Source organism: Mesocricetus auratus, unplaced genomic scaffold (genome assembly GCF_017639785.1).
Source record: "Mesocricetus auratus isolate SY011 unplaced genomic scaffold, BCM_Maur_2.0 Super-Scaffold_4256, whole genome shotgun sequence".
Lineage (NCBI taxonomy): Eukaryota > Metazoa > Chordata > Mammalia > Rodentia > Cricetidae > Mesocricetus > Mesocricetus auratus.
The window spans coordinates 114,298,428-114,318,280 of NW_024429182.1; the positions used below are offsets into that span (position 1 = coordinate 114,298,428).

The following is a 19,853-nucleotide window of genomic DNA, read 5'->3' on the forward strand; positions in this document are numbered from 1 at the left end:
GAAGTCGCGTCACGCCCTTCACCATGGAATCCCGCGGTCGCCTTGACGACCGCGGACGCTGTGGCTGCTCTGAGGTGCCGGCTGAAGCCCTGCGGAGCCAGACGCCGGAGCCAAGGCCATGAGGAACTGGTGTCTGTGTCAGATTTGCACCTGCGGGTAAGAAACGGAACGGCCGACCAGGGGTCGGCGGGGCCGTAAGCACCGCTCACTCCTCGCTGCAACCCCCATTACTTCCTTGCCTGAGGGGCCAGTGCCCAGCGACGCCTCCACTTACCCTCTGCGAAGTGCACCCTTTTTCTCTGCTTGTCTGGCTCCTGGGGCAAAACTTTTCCTCTTTGTAATGCCCGAGACTTCCTATTCAGAGATTTAAACTGAAATACAGTCCAGCCCTGGTAAGTAGTACGAGCGAATATGGCTTATTAAGTGATGGAATCTGGACGGGGAAGAGTTCGTGCCCTCCCCACCACCACCAATTCTGATGGTTAATTTAAAAAAAACGGTATCCAAGGTCTTTAGTTAACAACCCAGGGCTTTCCATCATCTAAACCCTATTGTTATTCCTGCTCAGGGTCTGCCTGACAAACAAAAATGGCAGTAGTCCCCACCTTAAACCTCACAACCTCCCCCCACCAGTAAACACATTCATCTCTTTCCTCAGCCTTACTGTTGACCCAGAGATTAGGTCACCTTTGCTAAGTAAATATGAATAATTCCAAGCCCTTTGTATTTCTAATCCTCTTCTAGGGGCAACCACCTACAATGCATGGTGATTGAAAGCAGTTTTTATAGGGAAAAGGGACCAGTCAAAGAAACACACCCCAGCAGAGACAAGAAACACACTTTGGCCCTGCAACCAGAATCAAAGAAATGTACCCTGACCCTGAAACCAGTGCCAAAGGAACACACTTTGTCCCTAAAATTGAAGCCAAAAGGCTAAAAAGGACCAGAGAAAGAAACACACTTTGGCCCTGAAACCAGAGCCAAATCTGACCCTAACTCTGTGTAGGAAACTAACCAATCCTTGAACAGAGCTCTAGCCAATCTGAGCTCAGCATTGAAATCTGACCAATCCCCACCCTGGAATCCCTACATAAACCCTGTGTGTGCTCAGCTTGTGGCTGTTCCCTCTACCCGGCTGTCCTCTGCCAGAGCAAGGTTTCCCCGTCAAAAGTGTTGCACTCTCCTGGATTCTTCCCTCCCAATAAACCCCATCTATGACCTTTGGGTGAAGACCTTTGGCGGAGGCAGAGCAGAGGCGACCCTGGGCAGAGCAGAGCAAGCCGGGCTGTAACACTTTGGCCGGGGAAACCTTGCCCTGGCAGAGCAGAGTTGCTACACTCTGCTGTCCACTCCTCCGAGAACAGAGCTGAACTGTAGCAACTTTGCCCCGGAAACCTGCTGCTGGAGCAAAGCTGCTACACTGGGCAAACATCTCCAGCTAGAAGAGCCTCTCCTGCCTGAGCAGAGCAGATACACTGGGGAAGCCTTTCCCTGGGACAGAGCTGTAAGCCGTGAAGCTTACTGCGGCCTGTGGTAGTCCTTGGCTCCCAAGCTCCAGGATACCTTTCCATCTGAGCTGCATGACTCCCGAGTGCCAGAATACCTGTCCCACCCGATCCGACCAAAATGCCTACCGTTTTTCTGCCTTTTTTCCTAATAAACATTGTTTGTATGTAAGTATGGGTACAAACACAACTTTTAAGGTGTGAATCTACAAAATCTGGTAAGAAAAAAAATTTTAATCTGAATTTATTTGCAGCATAAGTTATTTCCTATCCAGCCATCAAGAAATTCATTGTGTTGGGGACTCCTCATTATTCAAATAATATCATTATCCAAAGAGGTGGGGCACTGCCAATGTAAGAAATAGCCTCTTTAAGCTTTGGAGCATGGCTAGTAACTTCTGTTGAAGTGTCCCTTGCAGAAGTTTAGTTTCTTCCAAGGCAGTGTTCTGCTCCTTTTGTTTTTTATAAAACGAGGCACAAGAATCTTTGACAAAATGAAGAGTTACTATGTATGACACACATATTTCCACTCAGCCAATGGTTTTTAAATGTGGCTACCTCCATGGGACACTGTCTCAGAATGGGACAAAGATTCTTCACCACCATCCCTGTACATCCTACCTTTTGCCTCTTGCCCTGTTGGAAGGAAAAAGGGAAGATCTTTCTCTATTCTTGTTGTTCAAGACCATCTGTTAGATACCTTTGCATGATGTAGTAGCAATACCAGACAGGAAAAAGGAGGAAAGTGCCATTTGGGCATGCAGTTCCAGAGGGCGCCGTCCATGCTGTCAGGCATGGTAGAGTTCTTGTTCCTGGAACATGAAGCAAGGCTTCTTACATGCTGGCAGACCAGGAAGTAGAGCCTTTGGAATCAAGAACCAGGCTATCATCTTTCAAGGTCTGCCATTAGCCACCTACTTCTACCAGGTAGGTGCCAGCTTCCAAAATCCTTCCAGAATGGTTCCATCCGCTGGGAAGCAAGGATTCAAAACGTGAGCATTTCAGGTTCAAACCATATGCCATCTTTTCTCTCTTATGAACCTTAAATCAATTCCTTTGTTCTCCCAATAGGAACATCTAATTTCACATTTTTCCCTAAGGCAGGGTTTCTCTGTGTAACTGTTCTACCTGGCCTGGAACTCAGAACCAGGCTGGCCTGGAACTCACAGAGACTTGCCTGCCTCTGCCTCCTGAGTGCTGGGATTTTAGGAGTGCACCTCCCTGCCCAGCCAATTTAATCATTTCTATGAGCTGCTTCTTCAAAAAAGAGAAAGATTTAACAACTGTGAACAGCTATAACCACTAGAAAAACTATAAATCAGAAGAAAGACATTTTCCTTTTAAGGATTACAAATGTTAGATTATGAGGCTTTTGCTTTCTTTTATAATTTGTCTGCACTCTTTTATATTTGTCCACAGTCTTTGGTATGCTACAGTGTGAAGGCAGTACTTTGGTGGGCATGAAAACAGTGGCAATTCCTAAAATGTTGTGTCTTGTTAATCAATGCAGCTCTATCAGAACTTTTATTTATACATGACCTGTGTACTCTCCTCCTGGATTTTCTGAGTGTCTTGGACCCTGCATGGAACAAAATCACTTCAGCACTTGATAGCAGCCTCATTTTGGGAGGGGGCATTGCTGAGTCTCTTGACTCTTCTGACTTAAAGCTTCTTAGACACATGGAAGAATAAAGATGTGTAATCAGGATGCTGCCTAGCATCTCCCAGCTCCAATCCCTCTTGACCTCTACTATATTCCAACTACTGAAAAAGAATGTTGTGCTCTGCCTCCGTCCTTTTGTAGCTATGTTCTGAATCAGAGTCACCCGTAAGTATCTGTTTTAGGTGAAACTGAAATGGAAAACTTGTCTGCCAGACATCTAGGAAATTTACTCGTTAGCATTTCTACTTCAGTAGCATAAGAAGTCACTAAACTGTGATAAGCAAAACCCGTTTCTGCTACATAAGGCTATACTGTAATTTACTTATTATTTTTATGAGCTCCAATGCAGAGAGGGAAGCTGTGCTAAAGTTCTAAGTGGTGAGTTCATTGGGGATCCTGTTAACCTGTAATAACCACAGGAGATGCTTTTAAGGCAAAATAATGTTTCAGTTTATTTGTTTGTACAGACGGCATCGTTGTCCTCATGGAACCACAAGGGTTTATGAACATTCTGGCATATCTTGTCCAACAACGGAGTATTTGGAAAAATATCCAAAGTATGGCGATGTTCTTCCACCTCAGAGTCTTAAACCCAAGCAAGAATTTCAAGCACACCGTGGTAAAATGGAAGGAATAACTACATTTAAGTAAATATTGAGAAACTATTTCCTTATTTTTGGCCCAACTCTTCTGACCTTAATAAAGTTTTCTTACTATTTAAATTTAACTAGCTTGTTGAATTAAGTTGAACTAAACTTTAGAAGCAAAAACTAATTTACAACTTGAGAAAAACAGAAAGGTAGGAATTAAGTACTTTGGCAAAGAGAAGGAAAAACAAAAGGTTTTTCTGATTTTTAATTGCATAAAATAGCTCATATCTATGTACTTTGCACTGTTTCTACCATCAAGATGAATACCTTTTTCCTAATGTGTGTGTGTGAGTGTATTTGTACTTATGCTTGTGCATGCAAACATGTATGTGTGAGTTCAAACATGTATGTGTGGGTATGTATAGGTGTGTGTGTGTTCTAGTTTTTGCATCTCTCATTGGTATCCAATACATCAGCCTGCCAAGGCAATCTTTTCAGTGTGCAGATATAGTCCTATCATGGTTCTACTTAAAATGCTTTAAAAAAGTTTCTGTTTTTTAGCATAGACTCAATCCCTTCCATAACTACATGGATTATCAAACCCTGCTTGCATCTTTAGTTTGTTTTCCCTGTTTGGAATTCTCCTTCCTTCTTTTCCTAGCTAATACTCATCCAATCTATAAAGATCAACTCAATTTTCCTTTGTAACTGTCATCTCTGACACCCTACCTGTGTTTTATTTAGCTATTGAGACCAAGTAAATATCCCTCTTGTAATTTCTCATAAGATCTTACTATTTGTTATTAGATTCATTTCAGTGTTCTATACCAGCAGGATGTACATCTATTCTTTTCTCACTATTCCATCCTCAGGAACCTAATACAATGCCCATTACCTACAGTAGGTACACAACATTCCTAAAAGCAGGGGCTTGGAACTCTTCCATGATTCTCTCATGTTGATCATATTGACTAGAAAATTTAGGGGTGATTTATCTATACTAAGAATAAGTCTCATTCTATACTATATGTTTCTATGTTTCTATAACACAGGAAGAGACTGTGTGAACTTGTATGAGATCTTTTGACATCATAATTGTAGCTCAGTTAGGTAACTGTCAGGATTGACTGTGTGCATCTTTAAAATAACTATGATGTACATGATAATATTGTCCAATATTATTTAAAGGGAAACTAGGGCATAATCAGGTTAACTAAGTTATCCAAGGTTATGCAGCTATTGAATGATAGAGCCAGGATTTGGATTCAGGAAGTCCAGTTAGCCTTGAATCTCTGGTTTCCTCCATTCCATTCTGTCTCAGCTCCTGCATTACACCTCCATCACAATAATGTTGTATAATGCATAGGGTGGCTAGATTACCATTTCATTCCCGTCCGTGGCCAGGGCTTCTAAGAGATCCAAAATCTTAGTAAGGCTGACAACTGTACTATGACCCAGAGTTAATGATCATTTTAACAATGCACAGGAATATATTGTGACTTTCGTAGGAAGACACTGTGCCTAAGTATAGTCTATGCAGGTGAATGTGGCTTCTGACAAAGTGAATACAGAGCAAGTTTTGGCAAATTATCAATTATCAGCTCACCAAATCTTTCTCTTGAGATTTCCCTCTACATTAGATAAAATAAAATTACTTGAGAATTTTACTTACAAGATCAAATTGAAATGTTTCAATTTAAAAAAACTAGGATTTGTCATGTCTTTTCTTGTCATTGAATAGAACCTTATATAACTATTCAGTTGCTTCTTTCAAATAATAAGCTATTACAATTTTATTATCTCCTTAGATTGTTCAAGTAAGACAAAATTGAAGATTTCGGTACTATAATAATAAAAACAGAAGAACCAGTGAGGCTATGTTTCACAGACACACACACCCACACTATATATATATATATATATATATATATATATATATATATATATAAAATTTCAGGTCAGATTATCGTCCTTATGAACTTGTCAAACAGACTCGCCACGTACCAGAAGAATATAAACCCAAACAGGGGAAAATTGATCTTGGTACTACCTACAAACAAGATTTTAATCCTTTCGAAGTACAGCCTGTGGTAAAAGTCCGTCCTGTGGAAAGACAACAAGTTGAAAAAGGAAAGTTGGACACTGTCCCAACTTATAAAGGTAACTTGTCATTGTAAAAACAAAGGTACCCCAAACCTAAAAATGCTGTCTTTGACCTTTATAGTCGACTAGTAATTTTCTTGTATTATCATATTTAGTCACCAGTTAGGAAAGAGCATTCTTGTCTTTGACCAAAATAGTATTGTTAGCAAAACCTAATTATAAACAAACAAACTGCCTCATGGGGAATTAGGAGTCTTAGACTCTTTCCACATTTATACCCTAAGTTTTCTGTATCTCAGAGCATATTAAAAGCAAAGGATGTCACTAGACAGGGATATATGCTACACTTGTCACTTTGTCATATTTAGTTGGTATTATCTTTTTCACCCTTTCCTAGCCTATAACGAGTAGAAATTCATTATGAGAGAAAGTTGGAGTTATTGAAAAGATAAAACAGCAACTGTGCTCTTGATACAAATTCCAGACCAACCTGTAAAACTAACTAATTAGTAGATTAACAAGCAGAGTATTACTTTTATACTCTAAAGGCTAGATTGGAGGATCTATGAGCAGATGATTCTTGATACCGGATTTCAGAATAAGGTAAACATCTTCACGCTGACAAGCAGTTCTAGATGACAGCATATAGGCCCTGTTCCTCTAAGCCTTGCTCGCAGCAAGAAAGAAGTGGGAGTGTACTTTCCCATTGTTAGCAGCTCACTTACAAGAGAAAGCGCTGGTATTGTATGATTCCCCCCTCCCAACAAAAACTCACATGATTTTAAAATGCTCTATTGCTCTTGGATCTTCATTTAAAAACAGACCATCTTGATAATGAGCTATTCTGGTTTGCTTGTTTTTCATTAATACACAGTTGCACAGCAGGCTTATATTCTTTCTGTTGGTTATGTGAAGTAGCTGAATGAGTATGTTCCAATATAAAACATTCTGCATCAGTGTTAGCAGATATAGTTAATTAGATAATAACTAATGAACACTTTAAAAACGCTTAACATTAAAGAGGTAAGTAAAATGCAAGGTATCAATATACTATGATCTGTCAGGGAAGTTAGGAATAATGTTCTTTCTGATTTTGAAAAAGTTTTTTCTGGTTTTGAAAAACTGAGTACATGCACTGCTATAGAAGAACAAATTATAATGACCATGAATGGTAAATATAATCAAATACAGCACAAGCAAATTGCTGAGATACTGATATATAAAAGATAATCTTGACTAAAAGATAATCAGTGAAAATTACTATGCCATTTATGAAACCATAGTAATTTTCTTCTGTGTAATATGTATTAAAAAGAGAAATACTCTGTCCTTTGATGCACACAGCATATCTAACCCTTACAGACACATAGTGTTCCAGGTTTTCAGATGTGAAACAACAACCTCTACTGTACTTAATTTTGTGTGATTGTAATTCTCTGTGTGTACTTCTGAATACCTTTGTAAGAGCAGGTATCTATTATAGTCTAAGAGTGGAGGGCAGAGGAAAGACACAAATAGAATATTACAGAGGAAAATATCCTACAGTGCAGTAAGTAGATTTACATTTCTGAACATGCGGTTTCTTGAAACAGAAATTTTGTCTGTCCTCAGCTTAGAAATTCATGTTAAATTTTAGATACTAAAAATAGATTGCTGTGATTTGATAAAGGTCTTAGGGTTTCTCTGCCATATGCTTGCTATTATAGAGAATACTGAGCTATAGATTGGAAGGTCATTCCTGACATTCAGAAATTTTATAGCCAATATAATGAAGTAAAAACTCTGTACACTGAAAAATATAGAACACAGATGAAAGAAGTGGAAAGCTATCTTTTATCCATGGATTGGGATAAATAGTATTAAAATGCCTATGATACCAAAGCAGTCTACAGATTGAGTGCAATCCCTAAGAAAACTCTAGTGGCATTTTCTCAGAAATAGAAAACAATTCTAAAATCCACATGACACCCCCAGAAGACTAATACTCAAAGCAGTTTAGAGAAAGAACAAAGTCTGGGAGATATTTCCTGATTTCTAACTATATTAAAAGGCTACCATAATTAGTATGCTAATAACAAGAGAATGTACACACAGACCCATGAAGCAGAATCAAGGGCTCAAGTGTGTATATTAGCATATATAGCCAACTAATCTTCAGCAAGGGAGCTATAGATATACAATGTAGAAAAAATAGAATTTCTTCAATAATTTGTATTGGGGAAACTGGATAACTGCAATATAAAAATAATAAATTTGGTTTTTATACCACACACAAAAATTATAGGAGAAGAAAGACTCAAATAGAAGACCTGAAATTGTAAAACTCCAAGAAGAAATACTGACTTTGGAATTTGTTCAGATAGGATGCCAAAAGCACATACAACAAGAGCAAAAAGATACAACTAGGATTATATAAAACTAAAAAACTATGCAGCAAGAAGTGAAATAGCAACATATGTATTTGAAAAATATTTGCAAAAATATACCAGATAAGGAGTTAATATACAAAATATATAAGAAACTCAAACAATTTATTACAAAAAATAACCTTATTTAAGAATGGCCCTTGAATCTGAATAAACATTCTTCCACAGAACACATAAATGACAAACAAGTACATGAAAAAATACTTAGGGTCACTAAGATAGGGAAAGGCAAATGAAAAACAAACTAAGATACACTTCACATCTATTTCTTTGGATATTATCAAACAGTAAAAGAAAACTCCTGTTGGTAAGCAAACATCAAACAGTAAAAGAAAACCCCTGTTGGTAAGAAAACAAAAGAAAAAAAAGAAAAAAGAGAACTTTGTACTCCTCTTCATAGGAATAAAAATCCCCCCCCACAAAAAATGGAGCTTCCATATGATCCATCAATATCTAACCAGGATTCATAACAGAAGGAAATGAAATAATTACTTCAGAATTATAATATGTATTCCTAGATCCGTTTTAGCATTATTCACAACCATGACTGCTTATTAATTGATGACTAGGTAAAGAAACTCAAAAGTTAGGGGAACAATTCAAAAATTTGTATTTAGTATTTGTTTGTTGTGGCATGCCTGTACTACCAGTACTTGGAAAGCTGATAGAGGACCTCAAGTTCAAAGTCAGCCTATCCTATATAGTTCAAGACTAGGCTGGGTTAACACAGGTATAGCTTGTATCAAAACACAGTATAGAAATAGGAAGGATTACCAAATGCTAGAATAAAATAAGAAAAACCGCATAAAATGGTGAGGGGTGGGAGCAGATTTCTTGAATGAAACTGCTGGGGATCAGAGTCAGGACTCAGAAACTAGGATGTACTCTATAAATGCAGGTTGAGATTATATTGGGAAGAGCCTTGATTGACAATCTGGACATTTTATAACCATTATATATTTAAACAATGTTTATGTAGCACAGGCTGGTGTTGAAATTGTATATTTCAGAGGGTGTCCACCTGTCCACCCACCCCCCGTGTCCCCATCTCCCCATAACTGACATTGCATATATGTGTCACCATGCTCAAATATGTTACTTATTTTTATTTTGACTACATTACATATATTTATAAGTTCCTATGAAGGTGAAAAGTATGTCATAGGTAGTAGAAATCAGTGCTTTTATTATAACAACTAAGAAAATAATATAAAAATTTAAGTCCTTTTAGTACCAGGCAGCTTGTGCAGGAAGAAACCTAAAGTTCCATAAAGTGCTGTCCACCTTATAGATAGATGAGCTACTAATTCTGTGAGAATATTTGCCAAGTCCATATACAAAATCAATTTACTATGGGAAAAGTAAAGCAGTAAGCTATTTGATATGTAAGCTGACCCAGATTGCAATATACAAAAATCCCATATACATTGCTTATTTCTTTGTGAAATTCGCACTGTTTGATGGATGTACTGAAAGACCGAGCCAAAAAATTACAAGAAACACCTAAGAAGTTTATTTGGGAGTAGATGCTTAGTAGATAAAGCCTATTAGAATGAAGAGTTTACCACAAACACACCCAAATCATGTCCTAGGGACATTTAAACATAGAGCATGACTGTGTCTACCAAGCTTAATTTATATTGGATTGAGGGGATATACCCATACCCTATATGCCAAATATCTGAAAGCAAAATTTCTACTAAAGAAAGAATTTAGTTTCCATGGTTCCTTTGTATGGAGATAAATAGAAAAAGAACTACCAAAATTTGTGATAGAATCATTGCATAGATTTAAGTTCCAAATAGATAAACACAAAAGAAACTTCCCCCTAGATAAATTCCATTTTTAAAAGGTAAAGAATTCTTAAAGATGATGGAAATCTATTTATGAAAAAAAATTGTCTAGAAAGAGAATTAAGTAGACTTTGTTGAAGCCCAATGGAACAGCATGCAGTTCTAAATAGGATGTCTATATCAAACCCCTCCCCCCTCAGGTATCAGGAATATATGCAGAAGATGAGGCAGAAAAATTTTAAGAACCAGAAATGATGTCTCCACGGAAACAAGTCTTCCAGACACAACAGGGCTGATGCACATATGAACTCACAGAGAATGTGATAGCATATATAAGATCTATAAAAATTCAAGCCCAACAAAATCCCAACATGGAAAAGGTGAAGTGGGCACAAAGTCCCACCCTTAACCAAGAAATTATTTGCAACTGATACTTCCTTACAGAGGGAAAATCAGTTTTCTCCAATTGAATGAGTGACTTAGGGTATATCAACCACATTCCCAGACAGGACTCATGCTCAGGAGTAGTTGATCAATGTTTTGGTGCTCATGAGTGGTGTGTGTGTGTGTGTGTGTGTGTGTGTGTGTGTGTGTGTGTGTGTGTGTGTGTGTGTGTGTGTGTGTGTATGTGTGTTATGGTTTGGTAATTCTTGTATTTTGTTTTTGATTGAACATGAAGTGTTGGGTGAGTAAGATCCAGAGGATCTAGGGAGACTTGCGGAAGGATAAATAATACAATCAAAACGTTGTATGAAAATTAAACTTTTTAAAATAATTTTTAAATGCCACAAGAAACTATTTAAATATACTGAATCTCAGACTTATATAACTAGTAAAATTGTCTTCAAAAATATGACAAAGATTCTTTAAAACAAAAACTGAGAGAGCTACTAGCAGCACAGCAATACTGCAGAATTTTAAAGGAAGATCTTGTAGTTGAAGGAAAATGAATCAGATAGAAACATGGAATCTATGAATGAATAAAATAGAATGTACAAATAGAAAATATGTTGCTAAAATATTGATTTCATAAAGTCATGGTATGTTTTCAAACAAATATGGGATTGAAAATGTTAGAACAGTAGCATTAAAGAAAACTATTGTGGAAGTGTTCACAACATCTGCATACATAAGCCAGAGAGGTTCCATAATTAGTGAAAGTAAACATTTTATTTAAAAATGGAGGAAGGCTTATTGAAATTCTAATAAAGATAAGATAATTAAAAACCTGTGCTAATTCAAAAGAATAGGAAATATGGGATGGGGAACATATGAGGGAAAGCAAATAGTGATATAGTCAAGACTAGCTGGATCATTCGTGGTATTGTATATAAATAATTTTAGAGTGGTTTTTCCTATAAGGGATTTAAAATCTGATGTCAAATTATATTTATATAAATTGTGAAAATTCTTTGAGAAAGATAATCCACCAAATTAACTTAAGAATTAATAAAGTTCAAGTAGATATCTGTTACAGAAACTGAATTTGTAGAATTGCAGATGTAATTTAAAATGATAAAGAATGATCTGGGATTTCCAAGTTCTGAGTAAAATGCAGAAAACTGAAGAGTGTTCTCAGCCAAACTTGGAAAAGCTAGGCAGGTAATGTATAGAATCATAAGCGTTCATGAATCCCTTAAAAAGTTGAGATCATAAGTCCACTAACAAAGCAAAAGCAGAAGAGGTATCATGCAAAGTGAATGTTGCAGCTTGGAGACAAGAAATAGGAAACAAGAAGCAAAACAAAGTTTTTAAAATTCTCCTCTCATGTATTACATTCCAGCCACAGTTTTCCCTACCACCTCTCTTGTCAGTCTCTCTTCTTCTCCCAAGATCCATGCCTCTTCTGTTTCCCTTCAGAAAGGGGCAGGACCCCCAGAGTTATCAACCAAAAAAAGAAACTTCTTAACATGAAATGAGACGATGTCCCTCGAACTAAGCATTGCGAAGATCTATCTGCCTCTGCGATGCAGGATAGACAGATCTGGAGAAGAAAAACAGATACCTCTCCATATACACACAGTAACCTACCTCACTTGGAAATGAGTACCATCAGCTCACTGCTGGGAAAGGGCAGGATATGGAGAGACACATTTCCTGAAGTATAAAAAGCTAAAGATGGACCAGATAAATGAAAAGCCTCCCCACAAACCAGCCTCCAACCTGAACACAGGAGCAATACCAAAGACATTCTGGTCCTCTGAATGCAAGCATAGCAACAGAGAGACCCAAACTTAATTATGGATTGGACAAAACTGACCTCAATAAAGCTCTGAGAAATGAACATGGATTCATTTACGATTTCTGGTTCTCAAATTATAAAAGGGGAAATGAGGAGAGAAGGGGGAGGAGGAAAAGGAAGACATTTTCATGAGACCAAAGGTAAATTCAGTCTAGGAAGGAGTCAGATAATGGATTTATCAGAGAATCAAAAATTATGACTGATGGTCAGAAACAAGTAGAAAAATTAGCCTAAAGAGGGAAAATACAAAAAGGAGAATGCAATAACTAAAAAAATTAATAGTGATGACAATACCTTACATAGGTGTTTGAGTAGATAAGAGTACACCCATAGGGAAGGAGTCATGAACTTCAGATATAAACCAAATGTAAGGAGGGAAAACAGCATGCAGTGCCCAAAGCTGTAGACCACTTTGAAATTGTCCTAACACACATGTACTTAAAATACTAGAAGGTGGGAAAAAATGGGAGGATCACCTGAAGATTGAATAGAAAAGATTTTTTTCCATAAGTAATGAGTGACATCAAAATATGGACCCAGAAAACTTTAAAACGCCCAAGCTGGTTACATTTATAGTTTTAAAATCACATAGAAACATACAGACTGCTTAGTATGAGAGGCATTTTATAAATTCAGGCATGTTGGTACATACCTGTAATCCTGGTACATGGTAAATAGATACAGAAGAATCAGAAGGTAAAGACATCCTTGGCTAAACAAAGAGTTGAAGGCCAGTCTGAGCTACATGAAACTTTGTCTCAAAAACAACAAAAAAGAAGCAAATTAAGAACATAAGAGTGAGGACTGGTACCGTGGAAACTAGAAGATAATGGAGTTAATGTCTTGAAAATGGTGAAGGCTAGGGTCCATCAACCATATCAACCCTTAGTGAAAATACCTTCTATAAAGTCTTTCAGACAAGAAAAAAGAATTATCAAAGATAATATCAATGTCATATGCAGGGTTTTTTTTCGAGACAGGGTTTTTCTGTATTGTTTTGGAGGCTGCCCTGGAACTCGCTCTGTAGACCAGGCTAGCCTCAAACTCACAGAGCTCCACCTGCCTCTGCCTCCTGAGTGCTGGGATTAAAGGCATGTGCCACCAAGCCACCAACACCCAGCATCATATTCAGTTTTAAGAGAAATTCATCAGGTAAATGTAATATGAAGCAACAGAAACTTGGTCTTCATAAAGAGAAAAAAGTCCCCAGAAATAAATGCAACAACAATATAGTGTTTATGCTATCAGATTTGGCTGGTTTTTTTAACCGACTATAAAAGTACAAAGTAAAAGAGGTAAGAATTGGAAATGTGCTGTACCTTAGTTGTTACTCCTCAGTCATGTCTGTGTAACAATTCAGTCAACAGAAGACTGAGTTTACAGCCACAGCCCACTAAGATGATGCCATCTAGTGAGGTCATAGGCACTTTGGAATGCTTTTATTCCCATAGTGAAAGAACTGTAAAGATTCATCTCTCAGTATGTCCCTATCGTTAAGGTGCACAAATTGCACATGTAAATCAGAACATTATTACTCAAAAAATGACTATGGTTTGTTAAAAATTTGTATTGTAAATTTTTAAAACAAGGGAAAAAAACTGGCCTGTGGGCCAAGTCCAGCCCACCATTTTCTTTTTGTAAATAAAATTCAGTTGACCCACCCGTTCTTTTCCATGCTACCTATTGCCACATTCTTGGTACACAAATAGATGTTTGCCTTTACAGTAGGCATCACACATTTAGAGACTTAGCTTCTTATCTGGCTATTACAGAAAAACCTTTGTCAATACCTGCTCTGTGATAATCCTGATGCTGAGATTGAAAACTTAAAAAGAAATAGTGCTTATACTACCTAATACTATCAAGAGACTTTGTCTCTCACCCTCCACATTCTTGTTTCCTTTTCAAACGCCCTAGTTGCACTGGTATGGGAAAATACTTTCTCCTATCATTTGCTTATTCACCTAAAATAAGCATTGTTTTTCTTAGTCACTTTGGCAACAAAAACTTTCCCAATATAACCAGGAAATATGGATTTTCCCTAACATCTCTGATTTTCTTTTAGTTACTGTAAATAGTGCTATAATTTTATACTGTAGTTCCTAAAGAACAGAGATCCCTTCATGGTAGCTTAAGAGAAAGATTCATGGCAAAGCTTCATGTGAACTGGAAATAGAAAGTTGTCAGGTACAGAGGGAACTGTACGGAAGTGTTCTAGCTAACATGTACATGATCCCACTCATAGCAGCTTTGCTTCACTCACACATCTTCCCTAGTTGCTATCCTAAAAGCTGGCCTTCTCCAGTTACCTATTTCATTGCTTCTATACAAATCTTTCAGAATATGCCTTCCATCTGCCATCAGTCTGCAATATTACCTCATGCCATTCTTTATGTTCTTCTATCCTATTCTTGATTTTTAGTTTTAGGATCATAGTATTGGTCTGGTTCATCTTTTCCTGCCACTTGGTTTCATTGAATTCTGGTAACTTAAATATTATCTGCTCTTCAGCTGAGTTTCCACTTTCACTAAACATCAGTAGTTTAATCATTTAGTTTAAAACTCGGCAGGAATACCTATGAATGAAGAATATTTTTTCACAGTTGAAGGCCATATAGTGAATATTCAAGGATTAACTATTCCAGTAGTCATTCCATAGACTTTGGTTCATATTCTATTATCTTACCTTATATATAAAATATTTGCCTTTCATAAATTAACTTTTGATATTTAAAATTTGGGGGGATGCAATAGATATTATATTTCTAAGCTTTCTATATTATCTAGTATGTAAAATACTTGTAATTTATAAATTAAATATAAATATTTTATAGTGTGAAGTAAATTTTATCATATTGATCAGCTTAGTACTTTTCTCTCTAGAAGTAGATAAGCTTTCACTGAAATATAAATACTTCAATTTTCCACCTATAATTTAAATAAGCTGTATGGACTGAACTTCTAACTCTCAGATCTCAGCCCTGATGTTCACTTCTAAATTGAAATACAGTTTTGAACACACTCAGTTTGGGGGCCTGTTCTCTAGATGCTATGTATCTCTTGGGAATGCTTTAAAGACCAATAGTTCATGCAATATTGTATCTTTGATAAAAATCAAATTGAAATTGTGTACATAGTCTGTAGGGCTTTTAATTTTCAATTATAGGATCCTGAAGGTCATTCCTGTAAGTTTTTAGAAAGTTGATCAATTGACTTGTAAATGGTTTTGGCCTTGCAACTTGTCTAGTTCATAAGATACATAATCAAGTCGTTGACTTCTTTCTGTTGGAGACTTCTTAGCCCTGATTTTTATAGATAACCTTAGTATTTTGTGACTTATAGTGAAAATCCTAGCCAGTACATTTTATACTCTCTTCACCCCCAACACAGACTATTTAGCTTTCCCTTCACAGTCAGGCTCATGTGTACCATATGCTCTTGTATGTAATCAGACACATCTGGAAGTAGAAAAGTAACTGTCCTCAAGAGGGAGATGCATAGAAAAAGATGGAAAACAAAAAAGAACAAATATGAAGACAACTTCATACTGATGGTAGTGTTTGTGTATCTCAAAGAAAGCAGAGGATGATTGATCATGAGTAGTAAGAGTTCTTTGAAGAAAAGTCCTTTTCCACAGTATTTAAAAATGTTTTGTTTGTTCTAATTTTCAAGATGATTATAGATCTTGGGATATTCAGAAATGTGAACTGTGTAAACCAGAGCAAGTTTACCATCCCCCAGATGTGAAATTCGGAAATTCAACTACATTTCAGGATGACTATGTTCCCCGAGAGATAAAGCCTAGGCAAAGCTTTAAGCCCTGCTCTGGGGTCAAGTGTTCTGTAGGCCCCTTTAATGGTGAGACAAGTCATCGTCGAGATTTTGTACCTCACCAGCTAGAAGTCATGTTTGCAAGGCCAAAAGAAGTTTATAAGCCTACTGACCAGCCTTTTGAGGATCTCACCACTCACCGGAACGACTTTCAGGGTTTTGCTGGAGAAACTGCAAAAATCTGCAGACCTGCCTACACAAGAGTAACCCAAAACACTCAATTTAAAGGAAGCACTGAATTCCGTGACAGTTTCCAACCATGGGAAATTCCACCACCTAAAGTCAAGAAATTAGCAGAGTATGTGCCCCCTCCAGGAAGCATGCAGTTAAACAGCACCAGCCATCTTGACTATGTTCCCTATCAGGCCAGCCGTGTTGTTGCCATCAGGCCCATTTCTCACAGAAGAAAAAGCAATTTTCCTTTCCAAGGAAAAAGCACCATGAAGGAAGATTTTCCAGTGTGGGAAAGTTGTCATCAAGGACTTATTAAGCAGCAGCAACAGATTCCCAATCCGTCTGGAAAATTTGATGGCTTGAGCACTTTCAGATCTCACTTTGTGCCACATGAATTAATTCCAACAGAGAGCTGCAGACCTTTGAATGCTGCTGTTAAGAGTTCGGTTCCACTTGATGATGTTACCATGTATTCTATACAGTACACCCCGAAGAAACGGGAAATCTGCCCAGCTAGCTATCCTTCTCCTCCAGGTTATGTATTTGAAAATACAAATTCCCAAGGACATAAATTCTTTCGCAAGATCATTCCTGCAATGAAGGCCTTTTAGTAATCAAATAATTTTAAAAGAAAGCTAATGAGAGTTCAGTTTTTTAAGAGAAAACCCAAATTTTACAGTGAAAAATTATTAGAGTTATATCATTTTTAGCTTTTTAAACAAGTTGGGACATATAGATCAGAATTCCCAAATCCATTTCATACTAATGGTTTAAGCCAAGAATGTTCTTTGTTGTTCTTATTTTTTGATTTTTGAACCAGGGCCTCCTTTGTCTCTCCATGCTAGCCTGGAACCTGCAGTCTACCAGTGTCAGTCTCCTGATTCAAGACTGTTCTTCAATGGACATTACTGAAGGCTAAATGATGTGCATGCTCATCTACATATGTCTGTTATCATTTATACTTCTTTTTATAATTACACAATTATACAGCTACTCTATGTTAGTTACCAGATACATTGGGACTCTCTAGAACTAAATGGAAGGTGAGACATGAATTTCTCTTCCAAAAAGTCCAGGATTTACTCTTTTATTCATTCATTCATTTATTCATTCATTCAACGTATTTACAGAGCATTGAACAAGTCGAGTTTGGTTGGTGATGTCAGAAACTACTTCTCTGCTCCTTGCCATGTTCAGCATAGTAAGAGACATTATTATTTGAAAAGGAAAGGTCCTCTGGTCTGGGAATCAGAGGACCAGAGTTCAACTACTAATATAATCAGTTTCTGTTAATGCCACTGTAAGCAAACTGCTCACATACATACCATTGTGATTCGTGTGTAAAAAATATTGGTCCTGTGTACCTCACAAAAGTTTGTTGGGAGCATTAAATCATGTAAAACATTTGAATGCATAAAGTACACAAGAAAGGTGTGATTAACTAGCTATCAGCTACTTTTCGTACTTACTTTTTTCCTTTTCAAATAAGGATAATTACAGACTTAATACTCATTACCTGCTCTACAGCAAAGATTATAAAATAACTTTTGAGTTTATGAGTAATATGCATTTGTGAGAGGCATCTGCCCTCTACAGAGTCACAGGCACCCTATAAATTATGGCAGAGAATAGAGAATTGAGATTAAATACTTTGGTGTGAATGGCTACATTTTCAAAAGGAAAAATATTTGCTAGGGCAGTTTTAGGGAACATTTTCAGCTATGACAAAATCTTCAGGAGAAACAGGTACCTATGCATTCAGTGGCCATACCCAGAGTCACTGTTCACTAGTAAGAGCTGTAACTACCTTGTTCACCACTGAAAGTTTAAGGATAAGTGCTAAGAAGGAAGGGGAAGAGATGCCAATGAGGGACACGGAAATAGCATACTACACTTATAAATGCTGAAAGTTTCTAGAGAGCTAAGATCAAGTAATTATTTTAATAAGTGATCATACGTAGGAAAACATGATTGACTTTAAAATGAATTTTAATGTTTTCATAGTTGTTTAAGAATATGTAGTATTTTATGAAGTATTTCTAATTAATTGAAAGGAATTCCCAATATTTGCATTTGTTATAAATACATAATGTTTGAAAATTGTTTTATGTGTAATTAATAAAATGGATTGGTTTTCATGAAGTCATTTCTGTATTTTAGCTGATATTGAACTTCCAAATAAATTCCTATCTGGAAAAGCCTATACATAAGTAGATACACATTATTTTAAAATAAAAATACTATAATAATAAAAAATTTAAATTGGATAATATTGTACCATCCTCTTCATCCTGGTACATGTTCCAATGTTTAATATTCAAATCCCACTGCAATTTGATGGGTTGGTCTCCTCTCTGAACAAAAGTCATCCTTAAGAAGACATCTACTGGCATTTTCTGAAGCAGTCTTCCTTAGGCTAAGGACACACTGATGACACTGCAACGATAAACGGCACACTTGTTGAGGGTATAGGTAACTGTTTATTGTAGAAATTACTCACAAGAAAAAGATAAGCAACCCAGATGAGTCAAGTAGTTTTCTGCCACCGAACTGGAAGCCGAAAGAGAGTGAGCGCTGTGCTGTTAAGTCTTTTATTCCTTCCTCCGTACACGCCCCTAGCCATGCCCAAAAGTGAGCCTGGCTATTGGCGTAGTTCCACCGCCCTGTCTCTAGTCATGCCTAAAGTGGGTGTGGTTAGCGGCACAGTTCCGCCCTTTCGTTACCACATCCCTATGCGTCTTTAGAGCGCCACAAGGCTAATGGTGGAGTCCTAATTTTCCCCCTATACACAGACATACTGTTTGTCACACTGTAACTTAATATAATAGGTGTGAAAATGGAAATTAGAACAGATCATAGCCTAAGACATTCAGGTGGGAGTTCAGGAACATCTCCCTTAAGGAATGCCTTCTGAGCTGAGCCTTGAAAGATAAATAGCAAGAAATAAGGATGAAGAAAAGTCGAAGGGACAATACCCTATTTTGCTTTCTATTGCTATGATAAAGACCATGACCAAAAGCAACTTGGGGGTGAACAGGTTTATTTCATCTTACTGCTTATAGTCCATCATGAAGGGAATTCAGAGAAGGACTTGGAGGCAGAAACTGAAGCAGAATCCAAGGGGAAGAATTGCTTACTTGTTTTCTGTTTCTTTCTTAGCCCACTTTCTTATGTAAACCTGGGCCATAGGCTCAGGGGTAGCACTGCCTATAGTAGACTAGACCCTCCCCCACCAATCACTAATCAAGACAATGCTCACAGATGTACCTACATATAGGCCAATCTGATAGAGACATTTCCTCCATGAGATTCCCTCTACCTCTATGTTAAGTTGATAAAAACTAACCACAAAATTTTTGTTTTACTGGTTTCCTTCTTTCCTTCCTTTACTTTTTTGTTTTTTGTGGTTTTTCCTCCTTTTATGAGAGAGAGGGGTATATGGAGAACATGCATATAACATTGGGTGGGGAGGAGTTGGGGACAGGGACATAATATGACCAAAATATACCATATAAAAATAATTTTA

At 37.2% G+C, this 19,853-nt stretch overlaps 1 protein-coding gene and 1 long non-coding RNA gene across 5 annotated transcripts; one reads left to right on the plus strand and one right to left on the minus strand.

Moving 5' to 3' along the window:
• The first annotated feature begins 1 nt into the window (after position 1).
• Positions 2–18,532, plus strand: Saxo2 (stabilizer of axonemal microtubules 2). Of its 2 annotated transcripts, none has more exons than XM_013118976.3 (4): positions 2–156; positions 3,636–3,815; positions 5,716–5,918; positions 15,995–18,532. In XM_013118976.3, exons 1-4 carry the CDS (start codon positions 119–121, stop codon positions 16,936–16,938), a joined length of 1,365 nt encoding a protein of 454 aa, XP_012974430.1. In that variant the 5' UTR covers positions 2–118; the 3' UTR covers positions 16,939–18,532. The 2 variants fall into 2 exon arrangements, with proteins under 2 accessions (XP_012974430.1, XP_012974431.1); XM_013118977.3 differs by lacking the exon at positions 2–156 and adding an exon at positions 163–392.
• LOC121133247 lies at positions 5,777–13,726 on the minus strand. Of its 3 annotated transcripts, none has more exons than XR_005870052.1 (3): positions 13,642–13,726; positions 6,637–6,759; positions 5,777–5,861 (listed from the first exon to the last, which is right to left on the minus strand). It is a non-coding gene; the product is annotated as an uncharacterized LOC121133247 (long non-coding RNA). The 3 variants fall into 3 exon arrangements; XR_005870050.1 differs by having other exon boundaries at positions 6,637–6,779; positions 13,642–13,682; XR_005870049.1 differs by having other exon boundaries at positions 6,637–6,809; positions 13,642–13,681.
• Positions 18,533–19,853: the final 1,321 nt, after the last annotated feature.